This window comes from Gobio gobio (genome assembly GCF_949357685.1).
Source record: "Gobio gobio genome assembly, chromosome: 10".
In the NCBI taxonomy this organism is placed as follows: domain Eukaryota; kingdom Metazoa; phylum Chordata; class Actinopteri; order Cypriniformes; family Gobionidae; genus Gobio; species Gobio gobio.
In genome coordinates, this window is record NC_137116.1 from 20,081,693 (window position 1) to 20,099,146 (window position 17,454).

A 17,454-nucleotide genomic window follows, 5' to 3' on the forward strand; every position below is an offset into this window, starting at 1 on the left:
CAAAAAATAACTGCTAGATTATGATGCATAAATATCTTTGAAAAAGAAACATCTTTATAAAATGACCGTCTCAAATAACCAAGTCAATAATATCGAGCATTGCCTTTGAGCTGAAACTGTGAAATAACACCACCCTGCAGAGCTTGCTATAGCTGGTTAATAAACTCAACCAAACGCACCCTATTTCAATATTAATATGAAGATTATTATGAACCTATTACGACATAAATCAACACAAAAGGACGTGAATGCGCACGTGAACTTCAGCGTGCTAGATTTTACAGGTGAAGGGTTTGAAACGGAACATTTTGAATGCGCTCTTCCCTTAACAACGCTGATACACGGACAACGAAAGCACACAGAAACAACATTTTATTAAAATAGTGTTCTCATTATAAAGCTTTGACAGATTGACTCTACACATCATGCACTTCAGTGTATTATTCATGATCGAAGCGTTTACAGACATCACTGCGCGTTTTCGAACTCATAACGAAAAACAACTTTAAATAAACTAGGTCTACTGTTAAAAAATACGAGAACAGTATAGCACTGCTGCATTACTAATGTCAATGATTCTGAGAAAGAAATAGCCTATCTGAAAAGAATATCTGTCTCTAAACCATGTCAAGCTCGAGCATTAATGCATTTGAGCTGAAACTGAAGAGAATGAACAACAGCCGGTATAACGGCAGCGCTTTGCTAGTTTATTAAGCTCAACCAAACGCGTTTTATATTAGATTAATCAGATAGACAACATAAAAGTAATCTTACAACGTGCATCTGCAGAAAAGGACACGAATGCGCACATGAACTAGTCTGAGTGTTCTCGCTTCTCTGTGGATAAGCTGATACACGGGGAACTAAGCACAGATCATTTACAGCATTTTCCACGGTGTTCTCATTATAATGCTATGTAGGCTATGACAGATTGGCGCTGCACATCTTGCACTAACCATTCAATGATCAGTGATTCCAGACATCACTGCAGTTCATGCCTCAGTTTCACTTTATTTCGCCGCGGTCAGGAGGCGCTGTATAACGCTAACCAATCAGACCTCCGGTACCGCGCAAAACGACGCAATAACCAATAAAAAAGAGACAAATATATATTTTTTCAGGGCGATCATCGTTCTCATGATCGAAGATCGCTGTCACGTTCGAGTACTCGATTACTCGACCACTGTTGCCCATCCCTAGTTGAAACTGTTAATAGCTTCAAATATTTAGGGATCATCCTAGATTGTGGTCTTACTTTTATTGAGCATACAGACTACATCTATAAAAAAGCACTCCAAAGATTGTTTCTTTTAAGGAAATTAAACCGTTTTAATGTGAGTAAGAAAATCTTGGGAATGGTCTATACTAGTTTGCTGGAAAGTATCACGTCATATAACATTACTTGCTGGTGTGGAAACTTGGGGGCTAGAAGTAAAAGCAAGCTCACAGAGATTATTATTACAACCAATAAGATTATCTTGCACCCCCAGAGGCAACTTGGGGAAATCTGCACAAATCAGTCCAGGAGGAAAGCTCTACAAATAACTCAGGACCCTACTCACCCTCTCCATTATGAATTTGAAAAACTCCCATCAGGCAGATGATAAAGGGTACCCATAGCAAAAAGAAATATTTTTAAGAATTCCTTCATACCATCTGCTATTATTTTATTAAATAAATGACATATGTCTGTGTATTATAGGGATGCGCGCTATACCGGTACTGGAAAAATACCGGTTTATGTTTTATTTCAAACGGTACAAATGATTTTGCTCATATCTGTATATGCTGCTGTTCCGAAGTTCACCGCTAGGTGGCAGCGCGCTACCCAAACTGGCGTAAAACCGGCAAATGTGGCAACAGAACAAGATGAATACAGCAGTTGAATCTCACTAAACACGCACAAAAAAACTCATTAATAAAGAGAGTAGACGTGAAATTTGGTATTACTTTTCTTATAAAACTGCTGAAGAGCCATCAAACATTGCCAAGCATCGGTCACTTAATTCCTGACTTGTAAGACATTAAGAGATCGACAGGTGAGTGCATAATTCTAATGATCTAATTTAGACTTTTTTCTTTTAACACTGATTAACGCACATACATAAGATCTTATCGTTTAAATATAAAGAAATCTCCAGCGTTCATTTCAACCAGTGACGTTTAGACCTCATAATATTTGCACGCATACTATTGCACTATTTACATCCGCGAAAGACATACCCAACTGTGTTTATGTAACTACTCACTAAAGATTGACATTTTTGACATAATTTTGTGTGTATTTGACTTTGATAGGAAAAACATCTTAATTTGGAATGCGCGAGCTCTTTAGGCTTGTGTGTGTGTGTGTGTGTGTGTGTGTTTGTTGTTGGCATGAGCGCAAGGAAAACTCTCTCTCAAAGAGCTCTCATCCCATATGTATTACGAAATGCTATAAAATCGCTTGCATGTTCAAATTGGCGAGGTTTAAAAAGACGTGGGCAGTGATTTCCGTCAGCTGTCCCGCAACGGAAGCCAAAGTGTTGAATCTGAGCGCGCCGGCTGCTTTTATAGTGCAGGTGCGATGTCTTTTGAAGCCAATAGCAATTTGCTCATTTTGAGAGAATAGAGACCATAATGCTGAAATTACTTACAAAAAAGTTTCCAAATGACTGATTGATGTGATAATCTTTGTTGATTAATTTAATAATGAACATTTGCGGTAATTTCCCGCTTCATAAACCCAAAACTTGCGAGAGTGAGTAAAATTATGCGCAATACCCGCATCAAAATTCAGACCCTGTATGGTATCGATTTAATATCGGTACTTCAGTATTAGATTGTGGTACCGTACCGAAGTAGCCTGGGAAAACCCAGACAACTTCCGGCAAATTTAGATTTGCTCTGCAAGTAGTCTGGCAAAGAGCCCATTCAAACCCATTTCTAAACCCTAGAAATCGCGGCACCAATCAGAAACGTTGGGGCGGGCTTTACACGATGACGACAGCGCAGCGACGGTGAAGCAGATTTGTGGAGCATCACTCGTTCGAATCAGCGTCTGTTTTAAGCGATTTAAACTTTTCCTTTTCGTTAACCCGAGCAAAGAACAACACTCGAAGCCTTCATATCTAAAAAAGATGTTATCGCTGTCTTACCGACTGGATTCTGATACCAGCTTGGCCCTTTGGTGGCTAAACGAATGGGTCTTAGCGAGAGCCCTCTGGTAGTGTTAATGTTTTACAAAATATAGTTTTAAGTCCTTTTCAGGCGTGAATGTAGTTGTTTAAAGCTCAAATCTGTGGTTTATTTATAAAGAGCGCCTTTTTTAAAATTAGATCTGCCGTTTTCGGAGTTGTGAGCTCCAGTGGTTCAGCGGCGCTCAATCGATCATTGAGCCCGCCGAGAGGCGCCTTTCCTCGGCCAGTCCTTCTGCCGCCTGCCGCTGGCAGAAAGCTCCTCAGTCGAACCAACTATGAACTGGGACTAGCTCTGGCTCAGAATTAGCTCTAGCACTGCCTTGGTGGAAAAGGGGTATCTGTCTCTGCTGTGGTTAAACCGTCTCGTCTTGTGTAGATCTAACGGCTGATCTTTGCTCTCATTAATCTATAATTTATTCCTAGACAGATCGTTTTGTCTGAGGGCAAAGTGAAGTTTCATAACTTAAAGAGGCTGGTTTTTTTATATTTCGTTTTGTTTTAAACATGCATTGAAGATAATATGCATTGCCTGCACTACATATACAAATATATACTGAGTGATACTGTCAAGAACGCTGCTTGTCCATTAGCAGAGTAGGCGGACTAGTGACCTCCTCCCGTCCTCGGGAGTTCGTTCTCCGGAGTCAAACTTGGTAGCCTAAGTCACGGACGCAAGTCAGAAGTTCGCGTACGAAATATGTCATAAAACACTGCCTCATTTCATAAAAAAATTAAATAAAAATTAAACATAATAATTGCCACACGAATGTGGTTCAGGCAACGCGTAGCTAGGCCTACATTGATTATCTTATATATTTATAATAAAACAAAGTATAAAACACCCTGCCTCTTTTCGTTTACATTAAAAAAAAATATATATTAAACATTAATATGTGGTTTAGGTAAGGTGACCAGATTTCTGAAATGGAAACCGGGGACATTTCCTATTTGAGAACACAAGTACAGACAAGAATGCATATTGAGAAACGGCCAGAGTCTCAGATGTTTCTCCATCGCTCTGCATAAGTCCTCTCCCTCATCGCTCTGATTGGTTTTAGGTCTATCCAATTGCGCCGAGAGGCATTTGAGCGACGCCCGTTGGTGACGCCCCTTTGGAAATGATTTGTCTATGAAGCTTTGCCAACCCATAATTCAGTAACTACTGAGAATGGTCTGGTTTTAACCAGGCTAGTACCGAAGACAAAATTGTGGTATCGAGCCATCCCTAGTGTATTATGAAACTAAGGGTGCTTATTTTTGTAATATTCCTAGTAATTGTATTTATGGTCTTAGTGTAATAAGCTTTTTATATGTTGTGTTTTTATGTGTTTGTAATGTATGGAGCATGTACATTTTGCATTTTAGTTTTGTTGTACTTTATTGTAGTCAACTGTATATGTTTTTCTTGTGAGACTAAAGATGAATTTCCACATGTGTGGACAATAAAGATTTTCAAGATTGTAGGATACATCCTTGACCAGGACACTAAATTTGGGGGACTGAATAATTTACAGTAAGCTCCTATATTTGTCTTTTATTCATTAAATTGGTATGGGCTGTGTAGTGGTGAAGATCTGAGCTGGTAGCCTTAAGACTGTTGGTTCAAACCCTACAAGGGATGAATTGCGTCTACTGTAGCCATTAGCATACTGTATTGCTATAAACTAATTTAATTGATACATTTTTCATGACATTATGGCAATTATGTGTATCTATTTTTCTTAAAGGGATATGGAATGTCAAATATATTTTCATTAGAATGCTGTTTATTTCCTGGAAGTTGTAAACGTTTCTCAATTTCCAAAGTACAGTCTCATACAGCACTGCTTATCCTGGACATCAAATTATTTCTTCACTTTACACAGTCACAATAACACAGTTGTTTCTGATATGACATGTTGTTGTTTGAATTACAGGCAGATCTACAGATTGCTGCAGCCCAGCCGCCAGCATGTCTGGCACTGCCACAGTTCTGCAGCAGTTTGTGAGTGGGCTTAAGAGTCGCAATGAAGACACGCGTGCCAAAGCTGCCAAAGACCTCCAGCACTATGTCACTACAGAACTAAGAGAGGTAAACTTTGATCTCTCCAAGTATTTGCATAATTAAACTTCACCAGCACAGTCAAAAGCATAGATTTGACCACAGTCAAAGGAATGTTCTATATATTTTTTTCTAAACGTAATGTCTAGGTACCACTTCTGTCACTGTCAGAAAACTTAAGGTAGGGACACACCAAACCGACGCCAAAGAACTAGCGTTGATGAAAGCCGACTGTGTTGTCGCCTCACCTCACGGTCGGGAAAAAAAAAATCTGTGCTTGAACTAGGGTTGCAAAGGGGCGGAAAGTTTCCATGGGAACAGTTTGGAAACTTAACTGGAATTTACGGGAATTTATAAGACTTTATGGGAATTAATTGGAAATTTATATAAACTGTATAATATATAAGCATAAATATAAACATTTTGTTTGGTCATAAGCGGACATGTTAGGTTTTCTTTTTTGCATATTGATATATTTCCCAATTACTAATTACTAAAATTGATTTATACATGAAAGCTGAATAAATACACTTTCCATTGATGTATGGTGTTAGGATCGGGCCAGTTCTAGGCATGGGCAGGGGTGGGCTGAGACCACCCAAATGTCTGCCGTGCCCACCCAATCAGAATTTCGGAACTGATAGTTTTAATTTGTTTTTACGATTTGTGCATTGATTGGGGCTGGGCAAAAAAATCGATTTTTCGATTAATCGTTTTTTAAAATGTGGTCGATTCTTCTCAAGGCCAAGAATCGTTTTTTTTTTCAGGCGATCCTGCCCGGTATCGCATATATGCTTGTCGTTAAGATAAAATCGAATGGCAATCGCATCTAAGGAAGGCACTCAAATAACAGAGATAGTGACGAAATATAATGCACCATCCGGGGCATGAATCAAAGCTCAGACGCCCCTGGAGGAAAAAGCCTCCATAAAAACGGACAGAGTCTGAATGACGGTCGGCTAAATCGCAAGAAATGCTTGTCCTTTACTGAAAATTGCTGAAAATCATCCAATATCCTTTTTGTTTTAGAATAAGTGTATCAAAATATCCATAAAAACAAAATTGTATTCTATTTAACATAATTGAATGCATTTGAAATATAGAGATGGGTTCTGTTTTAATGTAGGCCTACCCAAGTGTACCTTAAATAAAACGAGTTTAATATACAGATTTGTGGCTCTTAATTTATTTTTAATTACCCACTTGTAAACTTGTTCACTGTTCTTTTTTATAAATATAGTAGGCTATTTGAATTAAATCTATATTCATTGAGTTGAATCAAAATTGAATCGAAAATCGAATCGAAATCGAATCGGAACATCTGAATCGATACCCAGCATAGATTAAAACAATCTGAGGTGGGCTATGTGTTGAAAGTTTTGATGAAGGGCTGTAGAATGCCCCAAACAATCACAAAAATAACACCAAAAATTTGCAGTATTTTTTCCTTTATTAACTGAAAGTAATGGCGTGGCGCGTTGCAACTCGTGCGCTTCAGTCTATAGCACAAAAGCAGAGGCTGACATACACACAAAGCGAAAACAGGCAGAAATTTTTGCATGCTATTAAGGCAATTACGAGGAATTGTATTTGTGAATATGTATCTTGTAAATATTAATATACAGCTCTGATTTGTTTTTTTGATTCATGCCAAGTTGAAATTAGCTAAATAAATAAAAAATCGCTCATTTAAGAACGTGCATTTATTGCATGGACAGAGCTGGAACAATGTAGCGTTGAAGCTATTATGACATTGGTGATGATGACATGCGTATAATTCTTTCCTATCCCAATTTTAACTTTCCCAAATTGGTTTAGGCTATGTGGAAAGATTTTGATGCTTTGTTATATGTACAGATGCAAGTAAATGTGCATTCACTTGTTACTTTAATTATAATTTCAGACACTATCCAGTATAATATGAGAAAACAGGAAAACGTGTAGTTTGGTGTTGATATGTATGAGCATTTACACTTCACATACAGTATCATATACAGTGTGTTAACGTTGCAAACCATTGCCATCTTCGTGCTTTTGCAAACTGGATGCTCCGACTTGCCGTAGAGTCCTCAAACCTGGTAGAGGTGTGCCCATGTAGATGAGCCCATAAATCTGCATTTTGAGTGGCGTCAACTTAGCGTCTTTCGGCGAGTGGCGTTATTTTAACGCGTGGCGGCGTGAGACGTTAACTTAACGCCTGACGCCGCTTATTTAACGCTTGGCGGCGTTATGAAAACGGCGTTTTAATATTAATACGGCGATGAAAAGCACGCAAATTCTGACCCATTTGGCTTTCGATAAATGCAAGTTTTCGGACCTCTGGCTGGAGGACTCATTATTACGATTTAATAATGATTTAAAGACTGGCTAATGTTGCGTTCACACCGGACGCGATTCGCGCGATTCGCGCGAGTGATTTACATGTTAAGTCAATGCAGAGACGCGAAATGGCATTCTGCGGCGCGATTCGCGCGAATGAGGCGGCGAGATTCGCGCGATTCGCGCGATTGAGGCGGCGAGAAGGACGCGACTTGAGCGTTTTGAACGCGCGAATCGCGCGAAACGCTCAAGTTGAAAAATCTGAACTTTGGCGGATATTTCGCGCCGCGTTAACCAATCAGGAGCTTGCTCTAGTAGTGACAACAATGAAGAGAAAATCTGTATATTGATATCTGGTTCAGACAATATGATTATCACTGTGATAACAAATTAAATTACATGAAACACAACCCAGTCTCTTTTTGTTAAATGCAAGTTTATGTATGATCAATAATACAAAAGTATCAGTAATGTATAACAAGCTATACATGAAACAAAGCAACAATGCAGTCAAACATTCAAAGTCAGTGCTAGTAGGCTAACGTTACAACTGCAACGTACAGTTATAGCCTAAAAATATAAAGTAATGAAACTTATCTTTGCCCTCAGCCTAAACGATTTGCCAGGGAACAAATTATAGATCCATGAGACCAAAGATCGGCCGTTACAAGACGAATTATAGCTCGAGACACACCACAGAGACATCAGAGCCAGCGGGAGACAGCAGAAGGACTGGCCGAGGAAAGGTTGCCCTCGCCGGCTTTCACGTGCGCTGAGCGCGCTGTCCGCTGGAGCTCACAGCTCCGACAACGGCAGATAAAATGTTCAAATAGGCACTGTTTATGTAAATAAACCACAGATTTGAGCTTTAAACAACTACATTATCGACTGAAAAAGTCTTAAAACTACGTTTTGTCACACATTAACAGTAGATATGAACAAAAAAAAAGACATGTAAACACAGCCCATGTCAGCCATTTCTCAACGAGACGAGCTGCTGGCGGAAGCCCCGCCCATGACGCGAATTCGCATCTGTTGTGCAGTAAATGTCACACGCGATTCGCGCGAATTTCACGCGCGATTCGCGCGAGTAAACTCAAAATGTACACGCGTCCACCTTCGCGCGATTAGCGCGAATTATTAGCGCGAATCGCGTCCGGTGTGAACGCCACATTAGGCCAGTAGTTTGCAACAGCCGCTAGGCTTATTGCCACGTTTGCAAGAAGACAATTAATATAAACTGTGTGGGGTGAATGGCGTCAAATCGCATATGTAATCATATAGCAGTCACCAAGCTAGGATGTGCGGACGTAGCGAGCAGCTTCCCATATCAATGTTCTGCGCTACGGATGCATCAACGACCTCAACCTCCACTGCTTTGCCCTCAATCCCGACTGCTCTCCCGATTCAAACCACTGCCAGTAGCCTAATGTGGCGTTCACACCGGACGCGATTCGCGCGAATAATTCGCGCTAATCGCGCGAAGGTGGACGCGTGTACATTTTGAGTTTACTCGCGCGAATCGCGCGTGAAATTCGCGCGAATCGCGTGTGACATTTACTGCACAACAGATGCGAATTCGCGTCATGGGCGGGGCTTCCGCCAGCAGCTCGTCTCGTTGAGAAATGGCTGACATGGGCTGTGTTTACATGTCTTTTTTTTTGTTCATATCTACTGTTAATGTGTGACAACGTAGTTTTAAGACTTTTTCAGTCGATAATGTAGTTGTTTAAAGCTCAAATCTGTGGTTTATTTACATAAACAGTGCCTATTTGAACATTTTATCTGCCGTTGTCGGAGCTGTGAGCTCCAGCGGACAGCGCGCTCAGCGCACGTGAAAGCCGGCGAGGGCAACCTTTCCTCGGCCAGTCCTTCTGCCGTCTCCCGCTGGCTCTGATGTCTCTGTGGTGTGTCTCGAGCTATAATTCGTCTTGTAACGGCCGATCTTTGGTCTCATGGATCTATAATTTGTTCCCTGGCAAATCGTTTAGGCTGAGGGCAAAGATAAGTTTCATTACTTTATATTTTTAGGCTATAACTGTACGTTGCAGTTGTAACGTTAGCCTACTAGCACTGACTTTGAATGTTTGACTGCATTGTTGCTTTGTTTCATGTATAGCTTGTTATACATTACTGATACTTTTGTATTATTGATCATACATAAACTTGCATTTAACAAAAAGAGACTGGGTTGTGTTTCATGTAATTTAATGTTATCACAGTGATAATCATATTGTCTGAACCAGATATCAATATACAGATTTTCTCTTCATTGTTGTCACTACTAGAGCAAGCTCCTGATTGGTTAACGCGGCGCGAAATATCCGCCAAAGTTCAGATTTTTCAACTTGAGCGTTTCGCGCGATTCACGCGATTCGCGCGAATCGCGCGTTCAAAACGCTCAAGTCGCGTCCTTCTCGCCGCCTCAATCGCGCGAATCGCGCGAATCTCGCCGCCTCATTCGCGCGAATCGTGCCGCAGAATGCCATTTCGCGTCTCTGCATTGACTTAACATGTAAATCACTCGCGCGAATCGCGTCCGGTGTGAACGCAACATAACGTTTATGGCGTTCCGAAGGGTTCTTTAATATGACTTTGCAACATGCACTCGTCTCAATGAACGTGACGTCTGCCGAACGTGACGTCTGCGTCTGCCGAGCGTTTCGCCTGCGTCTGCCGAACGTGACGTCTGCGTTTGCCTTAAAGGGGTTTCCAGTACATTCCACACAATTAATTATTTATTATTTTTTCCCCGCTGATCTTCAATTATGTTTTATTAGCAATTAAGTGATTTTACCTTGCTTGTGTAGCTATAGCTTTTTTTATTCCAAATACCAAATTTTAAAAACAGTTGCACCTCCAAATCCCTCCCTATGCCTTATTCCTCAAACTTTGGATAAAAGAGTCTGAATACAAAATGAATACATGTAAATGTAACAGAGAAAGACGAGCAGTTTATTATTATTTATCATATAATTTAGCAGAGAATTAACATTTTAGAGCCAGGGATAATCTTTCAATTCTGTCATGGTTTTTATCACACTTAAACAACATATTCATGTGCTGTAGAAGAGATGATCGATCAGTGCACATAGCCTACAGCTTGAACTGAGACTATAGGCTACACAGTAAAGTCACAAAAGTTTATTGATTGGGTTTCTTAAAATGTAAAAAAAATTAAATAAATTGTAAGCTCTGTTTCATACTACTGTTTTTGAGAAAGGTCCCTTGTCATTTGTGGACACCAGACTAAACATTGCAGATGTTTAGTACCTGCAGGAAAAGTACAATTGTACAATTAATTTCTTATTCCTGCTTTTAACATTTATTTCACACTGGTTTTAGTTTTCTTTTTATAAATCATTACTATACATGAATAAACAATTAAATGAAAAGATATGGAAATGTTAATTTTTAGGCATTACAAATATGCAAAATTATTTATTAATCACCTACACTAAAAATCTATTTTAAGGCATTTAAGACCTGGGATTTCGATTTTCAATTCAATATCGATTATTTTGATATGTATCAGGTATAATACATGGAAAATTCTCAAGGAAAACAAATTTCTGAACTAATGTTGTAAACTATGGAAGTCAGTTGATACTACATTAGCCTACTAATATTGAAGGTACAAATTAACAGATTTGTATACAAACACTTAAATGACACTATTATATATATATATATATATATATATATATATATATATATATATATATATATATATATATATAAAAATAATTTAAAGTTATAATAACTTTACAATTACATAATCATAATTCTACTCCAATTAGATTTTTGAAATATAAAAATTTAAATGGTGGCTGAATAAAAACTTGCCAGATTTATTCATACATACATGCATTAAATATTGAAGAACATTGACAATGAATAGCCTATGTAATGTGGTGCATATAATTAGCAAAATGCTCCTTTCTAGAGTTAATTTTTCTAGCTGACTAATGAGTTTATGGACACTGGATATGGTTTTTCTGAGGAAAATGTGACGTTACATGACATTTACAAGCCGTTTTACTGACGCCTTTCTGCGGTTGAAACACTGATTGAGCTATTCTATGTGACATGATACAGATATCGGTAAGTTGTCCTGTATCTTTTAACAGACTTTCAGAAGCTCCTTCATGTTTATTTTGCACTGTTACTGGTATAAGGCGGAAGAGAAAATCCGTTCATGTTTGCTCCACGCTGCCGGTTCTCTTGAGCTGAGCTGCGGCAGAGCGATCTCGCGCCACAGCGTCAAAACTGTATTTATGTTTTTGAATTTCGTAAAAAAATAGAGGTAATTTGAAATCTGAGACTTTGTTTCATATCAAAAGTAATAAAGCACAAAGATTATTGCGATTTATTGGATGGGAGGCGTGCTACAATGTGTATTTCATTCATTAACTGAAAACAGGATGACTAATCCATTCTTGGGATTTAAAAATCGATATTGTTTTGTAAAAGTGAGAATCGATTAAAATCGAGAAATCTATTTTTTACCCAGCCCTAAGAGCCATGCAGTAAAAAGTGTGCTGTGTGTATGTGATTTAAGGAATGTGTAGGGTAGAAATTCAACTGAAATTGCATTAAATCTGGTTGTTTAAACCAAGATTATGCTGCAAGATTTTTTTTCAATTACATTTAAGTTCCTTGTTACAGGCTAACCTGCATTTTTGCAAATTCCCATTCATTCAAATTGATTCCCGTTATTTCCCATATATTCCCATTAATTTCCATGGAAAGTTTCCAGCCTTGACAGTGCGGCCGTGTGTATTTTACTTTAGGTTTAGAATTAGCGCCAATTCGGGGCGCGGGTTGCTTGAATGGTGGGTTCATAAGCCTATTATTCTTAATGAAAAAACACAAAAACAAAACAGTACAATGACAAATTCGCTTAAAGGGATAGTTCACCCAACAATGACAAATTCGCTTAAAGGGATAGTTCACCCAATAATGAAAATTTGACATTTATCTGCTTACCCCCAGGCCATCCAAGGTGTAGGTGTCTTTGTTTCTTCAGTAGAACACAAATGGAGATTTTTAACTTCAACCGTTGCTGTGTGTCACTCATATAATGCTTGTCAATGGGGTCTAATTCTATTAGGGTTAAAAAAACATGCACAGACAACTTCAAATTAATCCATGCGGCTCATGACGACACATTAATGTCTTAAGACACGAAACAATCGGTTTGTGCGATAAACCAAACAGTATTTATATATTTTTTTACCTCAAATACAACACCATGTCCAACAGCCCTGAAAGCACAGCACTTCCGGGAAAGAAGGTCAATGTACACAATCTAGTGTAGAGACTATCACTTCCTGTGTGTGAGGTCTCTACACTAGATCGTGTACATTGACCTTCTTTCCCGGATGATGATGGGTGAACTATCCCTTTAAATAGGCGCCTTTTACATTTAGCTTTGAAACCAAATCTTCCGCGATCATCTTGTCATTCAGCTTCTCACTCTCGTGATGAATGAAATTTGACTCCTGCTGCTAATTTGTGCTGCGACTCTCGTTCGGCTTAGCCTACGCTGTATTGAGCACACACGTTCAGTTTTTATTTGTAGTGACTGTTCTCTAACTGAACTAAATTATTTTATTACTATTTACAAAATCAAAACGATGGTGGGGGTCTGTGCCACGGTGGACAAGTAACACCGGCTATCGCAGCAATCCTATTATCCGTTATTATCAATCTAAATTAATCTACTGCGAAATATGGGAGCTTGTTACTGGGAAGTAACAAACTTATGTGCTTTGTATCACTAGTGCAGTGTCCGTTCCCGCCTGAGGCGCGCTGCTTCTCAAGTCTTCTCAAGTCTTTATTAGAGAGAAGAATATGTTCACCCCCCTCACTCCGAAGCTTCGAATATTCAGTGTTGATTAGGGATGGGTATCGATTCAGATGTTCCAATTCGATTCGATTTGCAAGCTCTCAAATATATTTGATTTCGATTCTCGATTCAACTCAATGAATATAGATTTAATACAAATACTATATTTATAAAAAAGAAATGGTAAATGAACTGCATTTATATAGCGCTTTTAACAGATACATGGCCATCCAAAGCGCTTTACATCTTGCCTCATATTCACCCATTCATACACCGACGGCGGTGTCAGCCATGCAAGGCGCCATCCAGCTCATCGGGAGCAGCTAGGGTTAGGTGTCTTGCTCATGGACACTTCGACACTTGGACAATGATTTTTAAGTAATTAATTAGCATTTTATTGCATGACATAAGTATTTGATACATCAGAAAAGCAGAACTTATTATTTGGTACAGAAACCTTTGTTTGCAATTACAGAGATCATACGTTTCCTGTAGTTCTTGACCAGGTTTGCACACACTGCAGCTGGGATTTTGGCCCACTCCTCCATACAGACCTTCTCCGGACCCTTCAGGTTTCGGGGCTGTCGCTGGGCAATACGGACTTTCAGCTCCCTCCAAAGATTTTCTAATGGGTTCAGGTCTGGAGACTGGCTAGGCCACTCCAGGACCTTGAGATGCTTCTTACGGAGCCACTCCTTAGTTGCCCTGGCCGTGAGTTTCGGGTCGTTGTCATGCTGGGCGACCCAGCCACGACCCATCTTCAATGCTCTTACTGAGGGAAGGAGGTTGTTGGCCAAGATCTCGCGATACTTGGCCCCATCCATCCCTCCCTCAATATGGTGCAGTCGTCCTGTCCCCTTTGCAGAAAAGCATCCCCAAAGAATGATGATTCCATCTCCATGCTTCACGGTTGGAATGGTGTTCTTGGGGTTGTACTCATCCTTCTTCTTCCTCCAAACACGGCGAGTGGAGTTTAGACCAAAAAGCTCTATTTTTGTCTCATCCGACCACATGACCTTTTCCCATTACTCCTCTGGATCATCCAGATGGTCATTGGCAAACTTCAGACGGGCCTGGACATGCGCTGGCTTGAGCAGGGGGACCTTGCGTGCGCTGCAGGATTTTAATCCATGACGGCGTAGTGTGTTACTAATGGTTTTCTTTGAGACTATGGTCCCAGCTCTCTTCAGGTCATTGACCAGGTCCTGCCGTGTAGTTCTGGGCTGATCCCTCACCTTCCTCCATGATCATTGATGCTCCACGAGGTGAGATCTTGCATGGTACCCCAGACCGAGGGAGATTGACCGTCATCTTGAACTTCTTCCATTTTCTAATAATTGCGCCAACAGTTATTGCCTTCTCACCAAGCTACTTGCCTATTGTCCTGTAGCCCATCCCAGCCTTGTGCAGATCTACAATTTTATCCCTGATGTCCTTACACAGTTCTCACAGATCGGCTTGCTTTTTTCTTATCAGTGCCAAAGAGACTCAAATAATTTATCATTCAGGCAAGTGTTATACATTATTATAATCTGTTAAGTTTCTATTTTTTTTGTGTACTGTCACAATAAAACACAATGTTTTGCTTTTTGCAAAATAAAGAAAACAAACATGATGCGCGATCTGCAGCCTCTCGGTCAAAGACGTTCATTCAGATAGTCTTCAGAAAAATGACCTCTGGCTTAGTGAATACTTGTCTCACAAACATGAGACCTATGTCTAAAGAAATGTTGAAATGTCAGGTTTTAAATAATGTAAACCAAATCCAAAACAAATATTCTGTGTTTATGTAATCTGTTCGAAAAGAGATACATGTCAGTCACCCGCGAGCCACTTCATTATCCGCTAATGCGACCACAACGCGCGCTCTTTGAGATTCAAATACTGACAATCCAGAGTCGACGCCCACACATCAACTCATACAAACGCATCTAGTGAAGCGCTGTAACGTCACTTCAGCTACATCGTTTTGAGACGCGTTGAGCAATAATCCTGGATTTATTCTCCTCATGAAAAGCTCCGCCGCTGATTGTAAAGTAGGCTTTATTCTGTTAAGTTTATTCTGTTATCATCTATGAATATTAAACGCACAAAGACGTTTAAATATAAATCCTGCTGCATGTCATACACGCAAGACTGTTTAGACAAGATTTATTTGGCTTGGTTTGGACAGATTAAAATGTGTTTATTGTAAAAGAGCCTAGTGTCACATTTATAAAGCTTTTATTCGCAAATGTCTGCTCAGATGTTATAAATATACCAGTCAAACGTATTTTGCTTCATATTGATGTTTAAATATTATAGCCTACTCTTTGTTTTGTAGAAAATGAATTGATTTTTTTAGTGAATTTCGTTTTGTATAAATTGTATCTTTAATTTTAATTATTTATTATTTAATTTTAGCAATGAGACTACTTTCAAAAACAAAAAGTACACAATGTATAAAAAAATGCTCTTAGTCATTTTTGTCTTGTTTCTAGTCTAAATATTTAAACATTCTTAAATCAAGATGCATTTACTAAATAAGTACAATTTTCAACTAAATAAGAAAAGCATTTTTTTTCAGTGTATTCAAATCTTTTGATCATTTAAAATATAATAGGCCTTTGTTGACTACATTCTAAATAAATAATTCTGGAGTTTTGTTTTGTAGAAAGTGAATTGCTTTCTTTACAGTGAATTTTGTTTTGTATAATCTTAATTTTAGTTATTTATTATTTTATTTTTTAGCATGAGACTACTTTCAAAAACAAAAAATAGTACAAAAAATGTAGAAAAAATGCTCTTAGTAATTTGTCTTGTTTCTAGTCTAAATATTTAACCATTCTTAAATCAAGATGCATTTACTAGATAAGTGCAATATATAATATGTACTTTGTCCTGTTGCTCTCTGTCACAGGCCTTCCTGAAGCTCATTCATTATGCGGGCTATGATGTTATTTTGTCTTCTCAGGTGATATCCATCATTATTCATTAGATATCACGCCTCCTCGCATACGGGCTTTGTGAAGAAAAACTGTCTTACAAATTTTAAATCATTGTATTGTTTTATGCTCAATGATTCTCACATCAGTTTAAAGCAAAACATCTAGGCAAATACTCCCATTAGTCAAAAGTCTTGTGGACACATATATTGTGCGTTTTGAGGCCTTAATTTTAAAACAATTTTTTTTCTCAAACTACGCAAAAACATTTCTCTCAAAAATACAAGCATGTACATTAGGGCTGTCAAAAAAAAATTGAATTTCGAATATTCGTTGAATTTACAAAAAAAGCCTGCACATTCGAATGCAAAAACTGTGCATTCGAATTTTTGGTAGAGGCATGTGAGACATGATGACGTAACTGACGCGGTTTGTTTATCCAGTACAGCGCGGTGCGGCTGTAAAAAGGCGTAAAAAATGGGCAACCTGTTCAACGGTGTATTCAGTCAGACACAGAGCAGTGCAGAAGAAGGCAGTCAGGGCTTTGGAGCATGAGATGGATATAAGTTAAAGAGAAGATGCGCTACCTGCTGACGAAAATCCTCTCAGTTGGTGGCACAATCATGAGGTATAACGTTATATGTATCCACATATTGCGCAGCTGGCAAAGACATACTTGATCATACCTCGCTCAGCAAAAACGCTCTGCACTCACTGCAGGTCAAGTTGACTGTTTGGTGTTTTTCACCAACAATATGTAGATGTTTAGTGAGTGGAAATGGATTGTTTTTGTTTCTATGTCCGTTTGCTATTTTGTGTCCACATTACGTTGCCTGTTGAAGCGTGTTTTCTCAGGTTACTGATGCACTTGCAGTTTTATGCTCTTTTGTTACCTAATTTTCCTTACATGCTCATTAATGAAATTATATTTTATTTAATAACAATTGTTTAAAAAAAGTTAATGCACTGTAAAAAGTGGTGCGCCCGCCCTCTTGTGGCCATAGGAGACGATACAGTACTTTTTCCCTCTAACATTTAAATATTGGTTTTAGAATTTGAATATAATTCGAATTTTGCTAATATTTATGAAAGAATTTCGAATTTAGCTTTTCAGACATTTTGACAGCCCTAATGTACATA

At 38.8% G+C, this 17,454-nt stretch overlaps 1 protein-coding gene across 1 annotated transcript in view; it reads left to right on the forward strand.

The window, feature by feature from the left end:
• Positions 1–17,454, forward strand: part of mtor (mechanistic target of rapamycin kinase) — a 479,149-nt gene that overhangs the window by 14,223 nt on the left and 447,472 nt on the right. The window contains exon 2 of the mRNA XM_079827620.1: positions 5,096–5,250. Within this exon, the coding sequence (XP_079683746.1) occupies positions 5,131–5,250 (120 nt within the window). The 5' untranslated portion in view covers positions 5,096–5,130. The remainder of the gene's footprint in view (positions 1–5,095; positions 5,251–17,454) is intronic.